The sequence below is a fragment of the Polyodon spathula genome, chromosome 15 (genome assembly GCF_017654505.1).
Source record: "Polyodon spathula isolate WHYD16114869_AA chromosome 15, ASM1765450v1, whole genome shotgun sequence".
In the NCBI taxonomy this organism is placed as follows: Eukaryota; Metazoa; Chordata; class Actinopteri; order Acipenseriformes; family Polyodontidae; genus Polyodon; species Polyodon spathula.
This window is the reverse complement of record NC_054548.1, coordinates 14,269,544-14,290,832: the sequence shown is the minus strand read 5'-3', so window position 1 is coordinate 14,290,832 and position 21,289 is coordinate 14,269,544. Positions and strand designations below refer to the sequence as shown.

At 37.5% G+C, this 21,289-nt stretch overlaps 1 protein-coding gene across 2 annotated transcripts in view; it reads left to right on the top strand.

Annotated features, from left to right (window-relative positions):
* The window catches only part of LOC121327872 (synaptotagmin-like protein 5), a 73,587-nt gene that overhangs the window by 35,470 nt on the left and 16,828 nt on the right, over window positions 1-21,289 (top strand). The window contains exons 1-6 of one of the 2 annotated variants that reach the window (XM_041272164.1): window positions 2,692-2,812; window positions 8,559-9,005; window positions 12,285-12,506; window positions 16,241-16,356; window positions 18,946-19,072; window positions 19,359-19,499. In XM_041272164.1, coding sequence (XP_041128098.1) covers window positions 8,887-9,005; window positions 12,285-12,506; window positions 16,241-16,356; window positions 18,946-19,072; window positions 19,359-19,499 — 725 coding nt within the window. In that variant the 5' untranslated portion in view covers window positions 2,692-2,812; window positions 8,559-8,886. Of the gene's footprint in view, window positions 1-2,691; window positions 2,813-8,558; window positions 9,006-12,284; window positions 12,507-16,240; window positions 16,357-18,945; window positions 19,073-19,358; window positions 19,500-21,289 lie in introns of those variants that run through there. The other variant, XM_041272165.1, reaches the window with a different exon arrangement.

Genomic DNA, 21,289 nt, shown 5'->3' with positions numbered 1-21,289 from the left:
ATATAATGACAGTCAGAAAGTAGTACTGTACAGCTATGGCCAAAGTTGTTGCACCACCTAGAATTGTAGGATTGAGACCACATTAAAAAAAAAAAAGACTATACAAACATAATTTAGATCTTTTATTTGACATCGCGTAATCAAAGAAACTACCAAATGATATTGCAAAAGTCTACCGGAAGCCGTAATACAGTCAGCGCTGCTCTATCGGGATGCCTCGAGAAAGGAAAAACATCCCGAATAAGCGGCTGTTCCATTTAAACGAGAGGCATTTGAGAAGACCTTAGACGCACCTTTTCGGTTCTTAATGAAAAGAAAAGAAAAAGAAAAGAAAATCACAATATGTTTAAATACCTAATTTAAAATACGATTCAATGTATTTTTTTATTCCTTAACAAAATGAACCGTTGTTTTTTGTTTCTGCATGAAATGAAAAAGAATGAAATCACACCTTATCATAAGGTGAGGCACCTGTGGTGTTGACACGGCAAATTTCTTTGCAGCAGCAGCGTGAGAAACCACAGGTGACTCCAGCTCCTTCAAGAGTGGATTACATAAATTACGCAAGTCATAGCGTGATCACGTACTGACTGCAGCCTGCGCTGTGAGTGATCTCCGTCCACCATTTGAAAATACTGTATCCCAATTAAATGTAAATAGATGGGAAGAACCGTCTCCCAGAGTTTTATCCCATTTAAGCAGAAATCCCAATTATCAGTGTCCCGATAAGGTGGCGCTGACTGTAGTAATACATTATTTCATGTTGGATTTTGCAATGGCACGGTTTTCATTTTTTGTCAGTTATTTTTAAGAATATGGAAAACTACAAAGCGGTATGTAATTCAGTATGCTAATGTAACATTGTTCAGCAGGTTGCATTCGACTTTAAGAAGCAACATTTGTTAATTCTATAGTGTGATGCTAACATTTTGGCTGTAGCTGTATTGTGAGTAAATAAAAATATATAAAAAAATATGTCTTATAAACACTTTAATATTTACTAACCTAAAATATACTAAAGCCTAATTGGCACAGTGCAATGAAGGGTTAAACCAATAGCTGCAGTGATGACTCATATTGCATGCAATGAAGTAATATATGAGTTTGCCTTTCTCCAGAATTCCACATGTTGGACCAAGCAATATTTGTCTTTGCAGTTCCTAATGAAACACGTTCGTTAGCCATGCATGCAATTGTAGGATAAGCAATGTACCAGAGACATTTAGCCACCTGACAATTTGGTTTCCACTGTACAGTTAAAAAAAAAAAAATGAATAACTGAGAAGTAGAAATTGTGCAGAGGATGAATGTGATTGTTCCCTTAAATAAGATCAGCAGCTTCTCTCCAAGTAAATATGTTCCTGTTTGTGTTTCCTATGTGTTTCATTGATAAACCATACGATCCTATTCAGAGCGCTGCTGAGGGACTCAAAACCATTCATGATTACTTTCAGTAACATTCACCACAACATTTCAGTGTAGAGCACCCTTAAAATAGCTTGGATTATTTAGCTAGATTATCATATCGTATGTATACACTGTATAAGAAACGCCTTTTTCTCAGCTCCATTTATGTAAGCCAATACTCCAAGAGGTTTCCTTGTTTTAACAAAGCAGTTATATCCTTGTACATTCCATGGTCAGTCTGTTACTCCAAACTCAAGTTATCGTTTAGTTTATCGTATATCAATTACATCATTTCTAACTATGCTGAAGACTACTACGGTATTTTGAATTATTAAACATATTCTCATATCTCCATAACCTCATACACTACTACTAAGTGAATGTGCTACCATCCCCACAGGGGTTGAATATTCACTGTGACAAGGCTACAGCATGTGGATACATAAAATAATGTAGCTTTGAGAAAATCCATTTAATAATATTAAAAAAAAAAAACAGGAGGCTAAGACACATACATCTATCAGCTCTTTTTAGGCTAGCCTGGATTTGAACCCTTCTTTAAATATGTTGCAATTAGATTAATTTTAACAATGAAGATCTGATCATATTGACAATAATTAAATATTAATTTGGGTGATTTTAATCATACTTTAAAACTGTTGGGACCTGTTGTGAAGAGGAAGAAATGCCTTGTCTTGTATTAGTAAGTAAGTTGTATTAGTAAGGTAAAGATGATAAGAATTAAACCCAAACTCTGTCAATTTGGCCATTGTATTTTACTGCATTTATTAAACAGACTTTAAATTATACATATTCAATTAAATAAGATCTGTAAGAGAATGGATATGGTTTTAAAAAATATGTTCCTACTGTTCTGCAATAGATTTTGTTTTTCTTTGTGCTTTAATTGCACTGGAGCAAGCTTTTACACACAATTAATTAGGGAGAGGGAGTTTCTCCTTAGAGATTTCATAATTTATACACATGTAGTTCATATATTTTGACCCTTTGATACATTACCTGTGTGTTAATGTGTTAATGCACATCCGATAGTGATGGTCTTGTGTATTGACCTGTAAAATCTAGCAAAACAGCTATATACCCTACAGCACTGTGTACAGCACAGCACATGGTGTACTGTTCTGCTGCGCATTTGCATACCTGCAGTTTACTGGAAGAGAGCGAGAAAGCCTTTGCTGAACTTTAAAGGCGTTGCCAGGCTTGTAGACAGCGTAGGGGAGTTTTAAACATACAGTATTAATCACCTGGGTGTGCGTGTGTGCGTGCATTCCACTGCTGACGACTGTGCCTAGACAGGTTTGTCAGGATCAGGGACACCTGACTTCGGGATCACATTTTGTCTCACAGCAGGGTCCTTCAATTGAAAAGACATTATTTCAGCCAGGTAAGAGTTTACTCTTAACACATTTTAAACACATTTCAGCAGGCAATTACTGTCACTTTTGTTTGGTTCATATATTTCTTTTCTTTTTAGTTTGTTCATGTTTCATAATGTAGTTGGTGTGCTTGTGGTTGTGGTTTGGTTTAAACTAAGAACGGTATTGAGGTAGGGATTTCATGCCTAATTTAGAAGGAAATCTAAGACATTATAATAGCCAGTATTGGGTTATAGCCAGTACTAGGTTTACTATAGTATCTGATATACACGTTCATTTTTAATGTGTTCTGGCAAAAGGGCAGCAGAAATAATAAAAATTATAATAAGTGACATTCAGTTGCTGCATATGAAAAGGTGAAGATTTCCATATTGTCCATGCTGCAAGTCATGTAACAGGAGCGCTTACACTGAAAGTGATGATGCCCTCTGATAACAGCAACATGCAAGCCATCTGAGAGCCTGCTTCACAAAGGCATGCTGTCTTCAACAGGGTTCCTGTCAGCCAATATGTAATGACAGAAGAGCACTAATGGAATCTCTCTTTTTTAAATGTGGTTACCAAGAGTAGAACCTGAACTTGAACCTTTGCACCAGAGCTGTTGTCATCTCTGCTGTCAGGTGATAACAAAGGTAACAGAGAACATTAGTCAGATGCTTTCAGAACCTTACGGTGCTTGCCATAGTAGGAGTTGAAAAAAAACAAAAAAACATCTTCATTCTCTGTTAATTCAGGAAAAAAACTTACATTTTTAAAATAACTATTTAGTTGACCTGCTATATATACCACCTCTATTTAAACCATTTAAAGAAGGGGGCTTTGTAAAAACCTGGCATCTAATTCAGTGATTTCTCTCTTAATTTCAGATTTTACCTTATTTTTAATATTTAAATGGTGCCATCGGTTTTTATCAGTTGAAAAACATGGGTTTAGAAATGTGTTTACTAATTTAGATAGATCATTTCGATATGGGTGGTATAAAAGGGGTACAATATATCATTTTAGGTGAATGAGTTGCATTTCTGGCTTTCCAGACAGGTACAGTATTGCAGGAGATCTCTGTGTGTAATTCTCTAGTTTTTGCGTTTCATTTGAATCTTTTGCATTCAAGAGTTAGCAAACATACAGTACAGGAAATGTAATTTACAATTCCTTAATGTAATTAGTTACCACACAAGGAAACACACATTTCTAGTATTTAATCAGGAACATACCTTTTTTAATATAATTGCTAACTTTTAAATTGCCAAAGTACTGTGATGATAAGGCATGACCTAATTTTATAAGGTACAGAAGTGATTCTTTTTTTTAATTCATTCTGCTAAATCACATTACGTGTCTGTTTATGTTCCCTCTTTAACTGAGACATTTTACTTAAATGTAGGGGCATTTTCAACACAATATATACCCTACATACACCACCTAAATAAACCCATGTGATTGCCAATCAGTTCATTCACAGTCATGTTTCACAACATTATAATCGTGCAGTGTGAATAGGGTATTAATCAGAAAAGAGTTTTTTCCTGTTATCTGAAAAAGGCCACATAAGCTTATGCAATCATAGCAGACTAATTTGATTAATTTAGTTTGAATAATCAGTGAGACCTGGGGATCAATTAAGTTTAAATTATGCAAGCTGCTTATAAAATATCTCATGAGAGAGAACCTTGAAACTGAACAAAAAGAACACAGACAAATAAACCACTGACATTCTAAAATGCTACCACAAACAAGTTTTAATTTGCGAATGACTTGAATCCTGTATGGTACTAAAATTGATATTGTATTAATGTCAAACACCATACATTTTCATAAGCAAGAGGATGAGGGGAACAAAAGAAAACTGTTCTGGACTACACCCTGGTCACATTTTAGCTGCGGCACATTCATATAGCCACTAGCCAAAACGTTTGCCTACGGTTAGTGCAAGCTGTGTGTTTGAGGCCTCATTCATTCAGCATCATAGAACTCTTATTGTTAATTGACCATGTGATACAGGCTTCATGAGTGGCCCCTATGAACTTTATTTTTCTGATACTGCGCACTGCACAGCACATCACTGTTTAACCTCCACAGAAGGGGGAGGTAGAAGCTGAAGGCTTTGTGTGTCAAAAACATTCTGTTGTTTTGTTTTGTTTCTTTCGGCTCTGGAGGCTAATACAAAAAAATGTGCCTTAACTGGTCGAGTCTACTATTGTACACCTCTCACATAATTGTTATACTGACAGAGTACCAGAGGCCAGTTAGGTCCACTTTTGACAATCCCACAAATTAAAGCTATTGATGACTCCACTTGATGTAGCAACATGCAAAGAACAATGTTGGGTACTGTAACTATACAGCACTTCCTGTACTTCACTTCCTTGTGAACTGTAACAAACTGGTTTCAAGTTTATAAAACATCCACCACGTGTTAAACCTACAGTAGATGTGTTAATAGTACATTAATGAGACTTTGAGTGTGGTAGGGACATGGAACTTGGTCACCAAAGCAACTGACTTTACAATACAGCTCTGTACAGAGAGGCAACAATCTGTTTTATACTTATCAGCATTACTGGGAGATACAGCCATCTTTCCAATTAACTCATTTGAAATTCGATTAAACCTGAGCTTAGAATGCATGTGTTAAATGTAATGTGTGTGAGAAATGTTGAATCTTCCTGAGGCAGAATTTAGTTTTTTCAATGAGATATGACAGCAAAAAAAAAGCATTTGTAAATGTAATATTCTTAATTAAATCCAGACTCCACTGGCTTCTAGTTGTCTCCACCAACCACAGGACCACACCTAGAAGAAACTAATAAATTTCATGGAAAGTAAATCTTTTTTTGTAAGATCAGCTTTGTTCTAGTGCTCACCCGTTGATCTGCAACGAAACTTAAACAAGATAAAGATGAAAGCCTGAGGACTTATATAATGAATTACTGTGTAGTACAGAAAGAGAGGTATTCATCTGCTCTGTTATTCAACCTTAACACAAGTATGAAAGAATTCTCAAAGTGGCACTTTTTGCCTTAGATAACAGCACAAAAAATAAACTGTTCTATTTTTGAGTGTTCTTTTGCTTTAATTTCCCCATTACAGTATATTGTTTTTTCTTTCTATTTTACTCGAACCAGCTTTTAGCACATAGTAGATGCCACACTGTGACAATGTGGTTAACGGTGTGCAGGTGCAGGAATGCTACGGTGCTCAATAAGCAGACAGGTAACGATAATCCAGGTGCAATGTTTTTTTATTTGTATATTCCAATGGTCTGATGACACAAGACCAGTAGACAATAATGAGAACAGGCAATACAGCAGTGTTTAATCCATGGGTTGGTCCTGTAATAATAGTCCCGATCTTTAGCACCCACACGTAACACAAACACAATCACAAGTCCACAGTGAGTGCTATAGTGACGTAGTGTCATTAATTGTACTGTTCAACCCGTTCACAATATCAAGCCATCCTTTTATTGTGTGCGGGTGTAAGTGTCATTGATTTAAAAAATATATATATATAACTATATACCACCGTTATGAATCTTGAATAAGAAATATTCCAAAACTTCTGTCCCTCTCCCCTCCCCTCTTAATCGCCTGTAATCCTGATAAGGAATTTGAAAAGATGACTGCTCTATTCGCCTTAACACCTACTGTCCATTGCAATGTACTGTCATTCGTGACCCCTTGGTTAATGACTGCCACATCGTTTCCCTTCCGGGTCGATGATTTAGTGTACCGTAGTTCCGCCCCCTTTCTATATAGCCGACTTCCGTCTAACCCTGGGAATGAATTGTCTGGCCATCCAGTCCAGGGCACTCTGTTCCTTTTACACAGCGCCCTCACAGATCGGGAATCATTCTGTCTCCATCATACACACAAATACCTACTTTAAAAATCTTGCTCCTTCATTATCTGTAAGACTTAATCCCCGTTGTGCTTTGGATTTAGTAAGTCACTACAGCAGCAGAATCCACAAAATCAATAGACACTGTTAACAAGTGTGTTAGTATGATAACATGTTGGTATGTTAATATGTTACAATTGTTATTATGTTAGTAGTGTTATACCAGCAATAAAAACAAAAAACTCAGCCAACCTGTACAGTATACAAACTGTACCACATGAAATCTACCTGGGTTGAGCTGTAGATGGTGGAACATTTGTAAAGAATGACTCACGTCTGACCCTTATGGCCTCTATTCTGATCATTAAATACAAATACTGTCTGCCTTCACTGGTTTGGCAATTAAAAAATAGGTCATTTGGTAGCAGCGTGTGACATGATGGGCTGCAGGCCCCAGATACATTATGTTACCTGAAAAGCACACTGTTTGCCTGGCTATTCCATGAATCTGGCATGCATTTGTGGAAGCTTTTATTTCCATGTTTTTGCTGTGAGTTTGCTAGGTAATGCAATTTGTTTTTTCTTCAAGCTCTTAATCAGAACTGCACCAAGAATGAAAAGATCCATTGTGTTCAATTTGTAAAACATGCAAAAAACAACAAATGAGTAAAGTTTATATTGTCAAAGAACTAACCTTTTATCAGTGTTGGTGTGCTGTCTGAATGCATGGAGCAGCTGTAGATTTCATTATTAAACAACTCTCTCTACTTCGATATTACTCACTGCAAAATCACACAGCTGTTAATTTCTATGTCCCATCTCAACATGACTGTAGATGGCCATAACACATTCCTGTTAATAATTACCTCAGTTTGACATTTTAATTCCTTCTCAAATTGAGGCCTGCAGTGTCTCAAATATGACCAGACTGTAAAATCAGATTATTTTTAAATTAATATATTTTAATTATTAGGTTGTCAACTAGAATATGACTTAGGCAAGAATTAATGAGACTGCAGTGGAAAGTTGGTCTTGGTCAGGAAATGTCTAAGCTTTGCTTGTTTTCCTTCTAGAATGAACAACATGAATTATTTATATTATACATATATCAGTTTTTAAGTGTTTAATACATTTCCTTGCAGTTTTAAGAGATTGGTCTTGGTGTGCTGTTAAAAGCAAAAAGATACATGTAACTTACAGATTTAAAGTGGAAGTGAATTGTAAATGGGGAAAATAATACAAATTAATAAATAATATATTGAATAAACTACTCCCACACATTAGCAAAATCTACTGATATTGTTGTCATTGCATTTCATTTGTATGCAATGCATGACTCATTATCCTCAATGTCTTCATTCCACCTCATCACTCAGTTGGGGGCATTTTAGCGGTTGTGTGTGCTCTGCTTGTTTTACCAAATCCAAGTGCATTGTGCCTCATGCATGTACCGTACAGTGCAGTACATCGACGAATGAAAGGCTGCCTCCACAATTTACATGTGAGGAGAGCACTCTGACATAGCACAGTGAGAAACAAAGGAACGCAGGCTTTATGCCAGCCATTTGTGGAACTGTGAAAATGAAATACCACTTTGGGTAAACGTTTTTGTTAAAGGACTCAGCAAGAGTTTATTATTAATCTGGAAACTGAAGTAAAAGCAGGTGTAACAATTAATTATTGCCAAAAATAATGGATTTGTTACATACACACACACACACACACACACACACACACATATATATATATATATATATGTGGTGTGTGTGTGTGTGTATATATATATATATATGTGTATATGTACACATGTGTATATATGTATATGTATGTGTATATATATATATATATATATGTATTAAGGATTGTTATTATCAATACTAACTTCATTAATTCTTTTTCTTCTCGTCAATACAGTTGCCGATGATCCAAGATTGACCACACGTCTCAGCTTGAGAGCAGGCTTTAGAGCACGATGCCAGCAAGCAGAGCCAAAGACTGGATTAAAATACACTGACCAGGAGCAGATACCTGTACACTGTGTACCCCATGCTGATTACACTGCCAAAGACAAAGCAGCTAGTCCCTACATTTCAGGATTTTTAAAAAATCGTGTAACTAAAAAAATGTGACTTCGCAGACTTCCTTTTAGTATCTCCTGGTTGGATCCACCTGTGGTTCTCTGATTCCCTGACATCTCTGTGTACTGTGAGAGCTGTATTATCTGGATAAACAGTAAAGAAACATGGCTAAAACCTCAGAGATCATCAACCTGTCTTTCCTCCTGGATAATGAGAAGGAGATAATTCTCGGAGTCCTGGAGAAAGATGAAAACCTAAGAAAACGGGAAGAGAAGAGGATACGGTAAGCATGCTGTGGAGCAGATACAGGGGAGATGTAATTGTGGTCGTGCAGTACGTTAGTAGAATATTGGATGCTTATGGACAGTGTTGAGAAAGTTATTTTTAAAAAGTAATGTGTTACAATGCAAGTTACTTGAACAAAAAGCGACTTGAACAGAAAGCTTTTACAGTTACAAGTTACTTGAAGAAAAAAGAAGATCCGGTAAGGATGCTGTTATCCAGAACTGTGGTGATGTAATTGTGACCGTGTAGTATGTTAGTAAAATATATTGTAGCGTTATGGACAGTGTTGGGGAAGTTATTTTTTAAAAGTAATCTGTTACAGTTACAAGTGACTTGAACAAAAATCTTTTAACTGAAATAGTGGAGAAAATGAATATTGCATAGAGTTCTGGAGGTACTGGTATGAACATACAGTCAGCACTCACATATCTGACTCTAGAAAATGTTGACTTCAGTGACGGTTAAAAGAGTGTGAAACATATCTGATTATTTCATTTTGGCCCGTTCCAACCCTTGTCCATTTTTCAGAGATCACAAAAAGATACAATGTCAAAAATACATTGCTGAAAGGACTGTGTTTTAAAATAAGTAGGCACAAAAGTAACTAAAGATCACAGATTTAAATACATATATATATATTACAGTATCTAAAACTGCTTAATGATTAACTGTATTACATTACAGTAGCTCTCGTCCGCTTTGTTGTTGCTGAATTTTCATCAGGTGAAACTGGAGGAAGAGCTGTGTAACTGCACAATAAGACAGACTGATTTACACATGCAAGAAAAACAAAACAATATAAAATGCGGGCTGTGACGGATAATCAAATAAATTCTAACATTGAACAGATGGGCTTTGTATCAGAAAAATAGTGGCAGAGTTGGAAAATCATGTGTGACGGGTAAGTGCATTAATTTGTTACACACACACACACACACACACACACACACACACACACACATATATAGGAATTGATTTGTTTCTTAAATCAAGGACGGTAAAAAGTGACTGACGTGTATCTGAATGTCGTATATAGACGAGCGCTGACTGTATTTAAGCGATAGGGCCCATTGATGAAGACTGTACCGCATGGTAGTTGACCATCCCTGGAGTTATACCTAGCTGGGGGCTCTAACGAAAGTCAAGGCTAACTACCATATGGTAGAGCCTTCATCAAGAGGGCGCTATCGCTATTACCTTGAACTTGTGATGATTGGTCGGGTACCCTTCTACTGGGAAAGTAGTCCCAAAAATGTATATAAAGCCAAGTTCACACACTGCTTATCGTTTACCTGAACAGTGCCAGATATCAGAACGGAGGAATATTACTGAATTGTCCATGCCTCGGTTTGTTGCTGTTGAAAAATGCTGAGCTCCAGCCAAGCTGACAGGCAGTGATTGGCTGATTCGGCAGTTGGGAGTACAGGATTGATTGCTTTTCTCAGTGCCAATTATTGATTGGCTGGTTTTGATGGATAATAACTACCTGATGTAACTATCAGCACTGTTATCTACTCTTGAACTGCCCCAATATCAAACCATACTGTGTTTGGTATTTGGACTGAAGTCATTGTATTTTGTACCTTGCTCTTAATTGTACTGTAATTATTGATATGTATTTTTTTTGTATACAACTGTAAGTTGCCCTGGGTAAGGACGTCTGCTGAGAAATTAATAATAAGAATAATAATAAGAAGAATAATAATAATACATTTGCACCAATTATTTCTTTGTTTACTATTTGCTGTACAATAGATGTGAACTAAGCTTAGATACAGCAAGTCAAAATGGAAAGGTTAGTACTTGCGCGGATTGATTTAAAATTTGATTCGCAGGTGATGTGGTGAGGTGTTGATGTTCCAGCAGGTATCTACCGTGTATTAATGCTCACTTTAGCTGGATGTTGATTGGCTGATGAGTTTTGCAAAGTACTTCCTGTGTTTTCTGGGGACAAACCTGAGTGTCTTTCAAAGCATCCTGTGTTTTCTGGGGACAAACCTGAGTGTCTTCCAAAGCATCCTGGACCTGTTCGGCGCCCTGATGAATATTGTTTTGAATTCACTGCATGCTGTAACACCATCCTTTCTCTTTCTGCTTGCACAGCGAGCATCAGTCACCTATGTATATTGAAATGACACCTAAGACAAGTTAACATGGTTGGAGTTATTTTTGTATTAACATTTTATAATCTAAGTAATGCTTTGTCTTATGGAAATTAAACTTTCTTCACTAAGATGTTTAAAATCTCAGTGGATTGAAAAAAAACTTCACTTTAAAACCCACACTTGTCTAAGCTCTATAGTGTTGTTTAGTACAATAATGTTTTAGGAACAATGGCAATTTCAGTTTCACAAGTGCAATTTATGTAGAATCTTGATCACTGAGATAATAAAGTAGACTCATCTTTATTACTTGCAAATAACCTGCAGATCCCCTGACATTAAATGCCCCTGATTGGGAGCTCTGATGACATCAAAGGCATTCATTGCAAATTTATTTTCCCCAGTCCAAATGAAACACGGGAACCATGTGGGGAAGCATTTCACTAACCTCTTGAAAGATAAGTGTGCACTTAATTTATAGTCTGTTGCATGACCTGTTTATGAGCTTTAGTCAGAGTGCCTCACTGTGTGTCAATACATTCAATATGTTTCCCTGTGCACTGTTTTGGTGCATACTAATGCTGTCCTACTCCCCTCTATCTCTTCAAATTGCATGGCACAATGATCCCTGATTTCCCTCATACAGTTGCAGGTGTCGTGACTAGTCTGACTTTCACTGTCACGTCCCTTTCAAACTCTTAAAAATTTCTGCTTCTACCGTGTCTAGAAGCTAATGGCTCCTCATATCTCCATATTGTTTGCCACTGTGTATTTTTTATGGCAAGATGACAGTGAGGATTACATCTTATGCATTTGTATTTTGATTTCAGTCACAGGTTATAACACTTGACCAATAAGTTCAAGGGTAATACCTGTCAGTACCTTACAATGTTCATCTATGCCATGAAGCCATTCTGTAAAACTTAATCTCATCTTGTTCCAATATCAAACTGGACTGCTGTTGGTTTCATCTGCAGTCTACAATCTACAATATGGACATTACACAAAAGTCAGAGATCACCTGTATGTATCAAGCTATTGAGTTCCAGCTGAAATTGATTTGATTGTGATCTGCTGCTGATGAAAGTCAATGCCAATCCCGGTGGCAGATGGAAAACATAGCATTACATTCACAAAGGTTTTGACCTGTGTTTTTGTTTTCCTGTTTTTCACAGGAAGCTGAAGAACGAGTTGCTGGAGATCCGCAGGAAGGGCGGGACCAGGTGGCACAAGCACCAGCAGCAGAGCGATCGGGTGTGCGTCCGCTGCCAGAAGAGCCTGGGCCTCATCTTCGACAGAGGGGAGGTGTGTGAGGAGTGCCAGCTCCGAGTGTGCAAGGAATGCCGCGTAGTTTTGGCGAACAGCACGTGGAAGTGCACCATCTGCGCTAAAATCTCGTAAGTCTCATGGACAGACAAGGAGGGGGGAAGCATGGAAAGGAGGCAAAGTCATTTCCAGCACAAGTGTAACAGGCCGTTATGGATTCCGACCCCTGTCTGTGAGATGAGTTTAAGAGCTCTATATCCACATGCTGGCGAGCTGGGCTCTTTTGCATAGTCGCTTGCACTAGCTGCAAGAACAAACTTCGTTACTCTAAATAGCTCCAATGTGTGGGAACCTGAACAACAGTTGTCAAATGCTTGTTTTCCTATTTGAAAGTCAAAATGTGTTAATATGTTTCTAACAAGAGGTGGAGGTATGGCTTTTTGTATGAATATTGGGATAAGCTTCATAAAGGGGTGAGTCTGTATAGATTGGGAGAGAGTAAGTGTGGGTGGCAGAGTTGAAAGTCATATTATCACATGGTTTGAAAGTAATGAGGAAGTCTATTTAGCACCAGCATCTCTAGGCAAGGTCAAGGCCGGATAAATGTAACAGAGTGCAGGCTGGGAGTGAACTGGCGACCCCACACAAATCGCAAGTGAAAGTCTTAACCACTACATAGAAATGCCGGGCTCGTCTGCATTCGTGGTTTTAGAGCTTTCAAACTCAAGTATGATTGGCTGGTATTGAAAATGTTGCCCTTGTGTCGCCTGAAAAATAGAACATCGTCCTCCTAGTGGGAGACGCATCACTGGTAACAGCTGTCATCCCTTTGTTGCCATCGACAAAAGTCGCCTGTGTAACCAGGCCTTTAGAGAGCTGTTACTTTGTTATGACATACCAGTACTTCACCATTAATGTGAATGAGACTACATGGGCACAACATTTACAGTATGTGTACATAAAAACACATTTTCAATAAATATTTACTAAACAACATAAACACTACAGCTGTCTTCATAGTTCTAATATGTTAAATCTTTAGGAATCATTTTAAATGTTTTTCAAATGTTTAAACTCCAAGTCTTTTCCGTCCCTAGTTGCAATGAATTGCTCTTTAGCTGCACTTTCATCATTTTAATATAAAAGGAGCTGAGGAGGAGGCAGAACCTTAGAGTAAATCAGTCCGAATGGACTTTATGCCCTGCAACACATAACACAGTTTCTTCACAACTGTATAAATGAATTGTGGGAGCAACAGCTTTTTTCTCTTGGAAGGTCCCTTTGGGAGCCTGCGTTTCTAAACCAGTGAGTTGTGGATCAAAGTGCGACTGTGTTCCTTAGATTTTCAATAGGATTTAGACCAATCATATTAGTGGGCCCTGGAGAACCTGGCTGACGTGATCGACAGAACACTGGAGAAAACAAGAAAGAATTGATGCACGGAAAATGTATGCAAATCCCCATCCAGTTATTACCGTGCAGGGACAGAAGATCTGACAGACTTTGATAGAAGGTTGATTGTAGGCACTCTGACAGGCATTTCTGTATCCAAGATTGCACAAATCACGATATCGTTCTCAGAAGTAACGACTCTGTAGGCCATTCAGAAGAAGAGACTCTGCTGCAGATTTTCTCCCCTTACTTCACTTAAGGAATTAAAGGCGATAATCATTTATAGAATTTCTAGAAAAACACCAAAAATTAAAGGGGAGGGGTGATCTCCACTGCAGGTTTCATGAGTGGCATATTTAAACTCTCAAGAGATTCAGCAAGGAAGGAGAGCGATCACAACAGAGCAAAAGCAAAAAAAAAAAAAAAAAAAAAACAGAATAATTGAATTAAAAATGAGGTTGAACTACAAAGAATGAGGCTAAAGCAAACTCATCGCATCTCACCACCAGGGGAAAGAATCCGTAATGGCAGTGTGCCACACAACTCTGCCCATTACAAAAGCAACATAGAATTGTAAAGGAAATGTAAGAAAAAGCAGTTAAAGTGACATTTGAAGCTACTTACTTCTAAAGACAGCACACTGCATACTGTAGAGTTTTGTAGCTGTTTTCAACTTCTGAGCAATGGCTAGCGTTTCATATTTGCTATCTTGAAAGGTTTCAGGCTGGATTTTCCACTCCCCCCTGTGTTGAAAATGCCTCTTCGTTTCAGTTATGCGTCCTTGTTTAAGGCACATCCAATGTGGAAATACATTTAATTTAACAGAACAAGTCATGCTTTACATCACAGCACTGTGGAAAATAGGGCCCATTGTCTTTGCAGTATGCATGTTAAAAACATGAACTTTGTCAAAACATTAAAACAAAATGAAATACCAAAAGTATTGTGAATAAGTCACAATGGAGCACATTATTTAAAATTCTGTTACTGATTGCATTTTACTTCAGTAGTATCCTTGTGTTGAAAAGAAGCAGTCTTATATGGAGAATAATACTGAGACTTCGGTATGACTCAGCCCTATTGAATCAACACTTCTTTGAAATCCAAACATTTACTTGCATTTTTGTCTCACAGTACACCTAGCTATAGTACCTTGTTCAGTGTCACAAAAAAAAGGTGTGAGTGTCTTCGAACAGCCCAGCAACAAATTGTTTCCTTTGCAAGATCTGTTTTATTGATCCATACAGTATGCCACTTAGATTATAGCCTTCATGTCTCATTCAATGTTGCTTTAAAAACTAAACTTATCTGGTTTTAGCATCCGCTATACAGATTATATAAATATGATTATTTCTTTACTTAGCTATAGTGTAAAGACTTTTCTATTGTAGTTCATGCTGTTTGTTAATTAAAATGCAAATGCAGTTTCAGTTTGGCTTGTAGTTCTGAAAGCCCCGATTGTGTGGGCTTCTCCCAGTGACTACAGTTTAACTAAGTGCAGTGAATTTATATAATAACTGTACAGAGTCTTTATGGCTGCTTTATTTAATATATGCAGTTCCTTTAGTTCTGAGGCACTACATGGAAGATAGAAACTTCTGCTTACTTTAGAGATATATTTTAAATAGATCCATTTCCATTTCTAACTGATCAGGATTTAATGTTGATGTTTGTAACAGGAGAACTGTGTGCCAGGATAGTGTACATAAGGGATGGATATAGGAGTCCCATTGAATCGCAGTTTGAGCCATTCTAGGTTTTTGCTATGAACATAAAGAGTAAGTAGAGGGGTTCCGAAAAATACAGCGTTACACGTTCCCACTTGTTGCTACAGCTGTTTAAATAACATGCCTGTAATTTTTCTTTTTATTGTTAACATCCTGACGATTTTTTACACTTATAACTAAAGTATGTTTTAAAGCTCTTTTTAAAATGGCCGCTCTAGTGCACTGATAGTGTAAGGATAATTGCCCACATTGTCAAACAGGTACCACAGCAGCAACGATCCATGATGTGGTACGGAAAAGAAAAGACAGAGAATTTGTTGTTTATGTTTTTTTTTTTTGTTTTGTTTTTTAATCACTCTTCTGCAGTGATTTTAGAGGGCAGATCTCAAACTCCAGTGCACTAGAGTGGCCGTTTTGAAAAGAGGTTTGAAACTGATTTTAAAGTTATAAGTGTAAAGATTTGTTAACAATAAAAAGAAAAATGACAGGTACATTATTTAAACATTTGTAGCAACACATGGGGACATGTAACACTATTTTCGGAACTCCGCTACTCAATAAAAACAGGACAGGTGTTTGCAGTGGTGTGTTCTGATCAACACCATTAATTTGACCTTTGTATTGTAACTACAGAGCAATACAGAGATCAATAAGCCAGGAATACTGCGTTAATCAGTTTGGTTTCTGCATGCTCCAAAAGAGTGCTGTGCATTCTCCTTGGAGTCTGAATTCCCTTTGCTCTCCAGGCAGCTGAGGGTGGTGACTGGGGAGTGGTTCTACGAGGAGAGATCGAAGCGGTTCATGAAGGGGAACAGCCAGGGGAGTGAAGTGGTGAAGCAGTCCATCGCTAGGGCCCCACCAGGTGAGCAGAATTAACTTCTGGGTTTGGGGATCATGGAATGGGTTTTGTGGAGTTTAAGGCCTGGTCACACGGGCTAGTTTTGTTGACGGTAACAAGAGGAACACATTTGTTGCCTGCATGTTGCCTTGCAGTTTGCGGTGGTCACACGAGAGACAAGCATGCAGTAGACGAGATGGCAACACACAGGCAACAACGTAATGCAAACCAATCATAATGCACGTTTCTGTCACAAGACGTCAACATGCTGCCGCTGTAATGTTAGATGAGGAAGAGTAGAAAAAATAAAGTTTGGGGTTTGGGCTGGGTTAGGAAACGTGAAGAGTTGGGGTGCTATAATAATGTAATGATGGAGCTTCAGAGAGAGGATGTCGTAAGTTTTCAGACATGGTTGAGAATGAATCCAGCTTCATTCAATGAGCTGCAAGAGAGGGCTTTGCCCCTTATTGAGAAGCAGAGTACAGGAACGAGACAAGTTGTCCTAGCTGGGGAGTGCCTGGCTCTAACATTGAGTTACCTTGACACAGGTGACACATTCCGCGGTATGGAATTTTCATTTAGAATTCCACAAAACACAACGTCAGCAATCGTCCCAGAAATCTATTAGCTTCGCTTCCAAATCATGCGTCCACATCGTCATTTTAATATTGTGTGACACTACTATCAAATATGATTGGCTGGTATTGAAAATGTTGCCCTTGTGTCGCCTGAAAAATAGAACATCGTCCTCCTAGTGGGAGACGCATCACTGGTAACAGCTGTCATCCCTTTGTTGCCATCGACAAAAGTCGCCTGTGTAACCAGGCCTTTAGAGAGCTGTTACTTTGTTATGACATACCAGTACTTCACCATTAATGTGAATGAGACTACATGGGCACAACATTTACAGTATGTGTACATAAAAACACATCGACAGAACACTGGAGAAAACAAGAAAGAATTGATGCACGGAAAATGTATGCAAATCCCCATCCAGTTATTACCGTGCAGGGACAGAAGATCTGACAGACTTTGATAGAAGGTTGATTGTAGGCACTCTGACAGGCATTTCTGTATCCAAGATTGCACAAATCACGATATCGTTCTCAGAAGTAACGACTCTGTAGGCCATTCAGAAGAAGAGACTCTGCTGCAGATTTTCTCCCCTTACTTCACTTAAGGAATTAAAGGCGATAATCATTTATAGAATTTCTAGAAAAACACCAAAAATTAAAGGGGAGGGGTGATCTCCACTGCAGGTTTCATGAGTGGCATATTTAAACTCTAGAGATTCAGCAAGGAAGGAGAGCGATCACAACAGAGCAAAAGCAAAAAAAAACAAAAAAAAAACAGCATAATTGAATTAAAAATGAGGTTGAACTACAAAGAATGAGGCTAAAGCAAAGTCGAAGGCGAGAGTGGAATTTAAATATGTATTTTTCTAAGACCATGCTTATCAACAGTAAACCATTCTTAAGCCAATAAGTATTCTTCCTTTATTTAGAAATTACCATCAAGCAGCAAATGGGTTTGGTGCAGTTCCATTTTGTATTGAAATGTCAGTTCAGGACAGACTGAGGTCAATGGTCAGGACAAGAAAATCCTGTTTGTTTGGGGAAAAAAAAAATCTCTTTAACCAGGGAGTTTCAACTGTGATTTTCAATTGAGCAACTAGTACTAGTTAGAAATGCTGTTGTTAAATTACTCTTGACAAAATCACAATACATTTCCAAATTGTAATACATTGTCCATTTAGTACACTGAAGAAGACACTGGATAAAATGTTTGTTTACTTACAATTCTGATTAGTTATAGTTGTAGTTGGTGGAACATGCATTCACTGCCTATTTACTCTCCTGCTTAACCCTAACCTTTAAAATGTTTTATTGTTCTTCAAAATTGTGCACAGTTCTAAATAAATAGACAACACACTATGTACATAAAACCACAGGTAAAGGCGATTAAAAAATTTCAATGTTCATTTAGACCAAGATGCCCCTCTCCTTGGAATGGCAACATGATCATTCTAAGCCTCTTTACTTTCTGCCTAGATTATATTGCTCTTGATATTGAATTTCGTCTGTATACTGCATTGCAGATTGTGTTTGAACCCCCTAGAATATTGCCATGTTGTCTATAATTATCAAGCAGTGCTCTGCTGAAATTTTACCCTCCGTAATAGAAAAATGCAAGACTGAATCACTAGGGTTTGCTACTCATATAGAGGTGAGGCAAGCTTTCAGATCTCAACTGAACGTGGCAGACGCAGCATTTCATTGTAGTCGCAGTTCATCACAATTCAAATTTGCAGATTTGTAACCTGCATGGCCCTGTTCATGAAACACCTGATTAAAAGATTGTTTTGATGAATAATGAGTGAACAAGTTTCTGTTTTATAAAGATCTTCTGGGCTGTTCTTAAAGAGGGGTTTTATTCACCTGTTTTCAACACAATCTACAAATAGACGCTTTAAATTAAGTGTGTGTTAAAGGGCTCTGTTCACAAAGTTTTAACTTGCGTGTGAAATTTGCTGGCTGACCATTGTGCATTATGGTTTGGTTGTGCAAGTTATTTCCTCCCGGGTGCTGATGTATTCTTCTTCTGGGGTTTCAGGTAAAAGCAAAGCTGAAAAGGTGAACCTGAAAGCACAGCCGGATCAGAATGGTCAAGAGAAACCTGTTACCCCTACTTCCACCAGAAATGCCCTAAGAAATGTGATAGATGCTTCGAGGCACAGAGGGTAAGAAACACATGTGTTTTTTTTTTATATTCCAACATGCTAAGGGTGCTATACTGTACATATACTGTACAACTTATGTATGAAGAGATCAGCCTAGAGGCTTGACATAGTACACTGTGAATGATGTTATTAATACAAAATGGATAAGGTAAAACACGTGTTCTGGTTGGCTGAAATGGATTCTAACCTCTGGAACTGTTTTGGTACAACCGGTTCTGGATCAAAGACACCCAGTGAAAATGTACCTTTTAATTTGTCACAATTTTTTCTCTTTTCTCCGGTATAGGTTCAGAGCAGAGAAGAAAGGTGGTATGTTGACACTTGGGAATGGGAATAATTTGGACCCGAAGCCAGAGGACTCTAGAAGCATTGGCTCAGCTTCGGATCTGGACGCACACAGTACGCATTCAGCAAGTCGCTCTTCAAGGTAAGCTGTGAGGAAACAGTTTGCTGTGGAACTGCACAATGGAAAAGGGCCATTGGTTTGGCGATGGACACCCAAATTGAGAAGAAAATGATAGGGCACTGTAAATTAAAAATATAAAATGAGATAAATAGAGGGTTTTCTTTTAAAGGGTAAGGTAAGACATCAGTGGGTCTAGTTTTCAAAGCTACAGTAAGTGTACTTAAGCTGTAGTTAGGATACCTTTGTGTAAATGTATTTTTAAACCTGACTTAATTTAATTTCAAATGTAATTTTCTGTTTTGTTCAGTTCAGCGGTGAGCAGTTGCTTAAGTAAATTTGCTCAAAACACAATTTACTTGTAAGTAAAAAGACTTACTCAACATACTGTGCAGTGCTTTGTAGTATTGAGTTGTGTATGTTGAAGCCTGTTCCTTTTAACAAGTGTATGATTTAAAAGTATGAGAACAAACAATCATATAATAGACAAACAGATATGCAAAATTTCAAATCTGCTATACATTTTTAAAAGCAAAGATGCAGAGATAAATATGAAAAATAAGAAAAATGCTCGCCTTTTATGTGTAGATTACTTACCGGAGCTGAAATTTAGGTCTGACAGGCACAGTGAATCAGAGAAATGACTTTCATTATGGAGGGCCGTCATGTAGATCAGGCACCCATGGTAATGACAACTTGGAATTTCCAACAGAAAACAATGTCATCTCTTGACAATGATTAGAAAGCGAATTAGCTGGCAATGTGAATCCTGCAAAGTCATAGGCAAGACCCTCTTGACCACGGGATAATGAGGGACACATTACCAGGGAAGATCCTGATAAATAAGGATGCCATCATTTATGCATGTATACATCTCAGTTTAGTTTACAAGTACAAATTGTGTAGCCAGATCTCAGGCATTTCAACCAGTCCTAGAGGTACAGTATTAACCACGTGTATCCTGTAAGTTGTAAATGTTTTTTGTTGTTATTTGTAACGTAATCTCTGAACATTATGGCCTATATTCACAAAGCATTTACTAGCATGCTAAATTAACACGAAAACAAAATATTGTTGTTAAAAATGTTTTAAAACAAATTCAAACAATAACTGCACCTTTAGTTGTTTCTTACTAGTTCCTTAACGTTTTAACAGTTACATTTTTTGCATCAGAAAAAGTGGTTCAAACTTTGTTGTAAAGTGCTTTGTGAATATTTATGAAATGGCCTATTCAAAATCTCTTTTAAAATTACCAAGTCAAAGAAGACAGGATTTTTTGGTTGAATACATATGTTTTCTCTTCCTAGTTTTTTTTTTCACCAGGTGTAAAAAGCATTGAAAATGGTCCCTAAATATGGAGCTTAGAGCACTGTACACCGCTCAGAGTACAGAGAACAATACCAGCACAGAGGCCTTATCGAATACCTTTTTATTAGTATTTAAAATAGAATGATCTGTGTTATATTTAAGTGCTCACTGTAAATATGCCCACTGGGATTTTCACAGGCTGATAGTTCTTATTGAATATTAATATTTATGATTCCTTTACAACTGTATCCATAATCTAGATGAAATGTGCCCGATTAGCAGCAGGATACAGAACAGCAATATATGGGAGAAATACAGAACAGTGCATCTTTGAAGTCTCATTTGGGTGAATATTTGGGTGAACCTGGTCTACAGGTTACTGTGACGACATCCTACTGTCTTTTAAATTCACACAAAAGGGGAAAGAAATCACCTTGGATAAGAAAAAAAAGCTAACAAACGACCACTGTCCAGCATTGGTGATATTGATTACATGAGCAATGTTC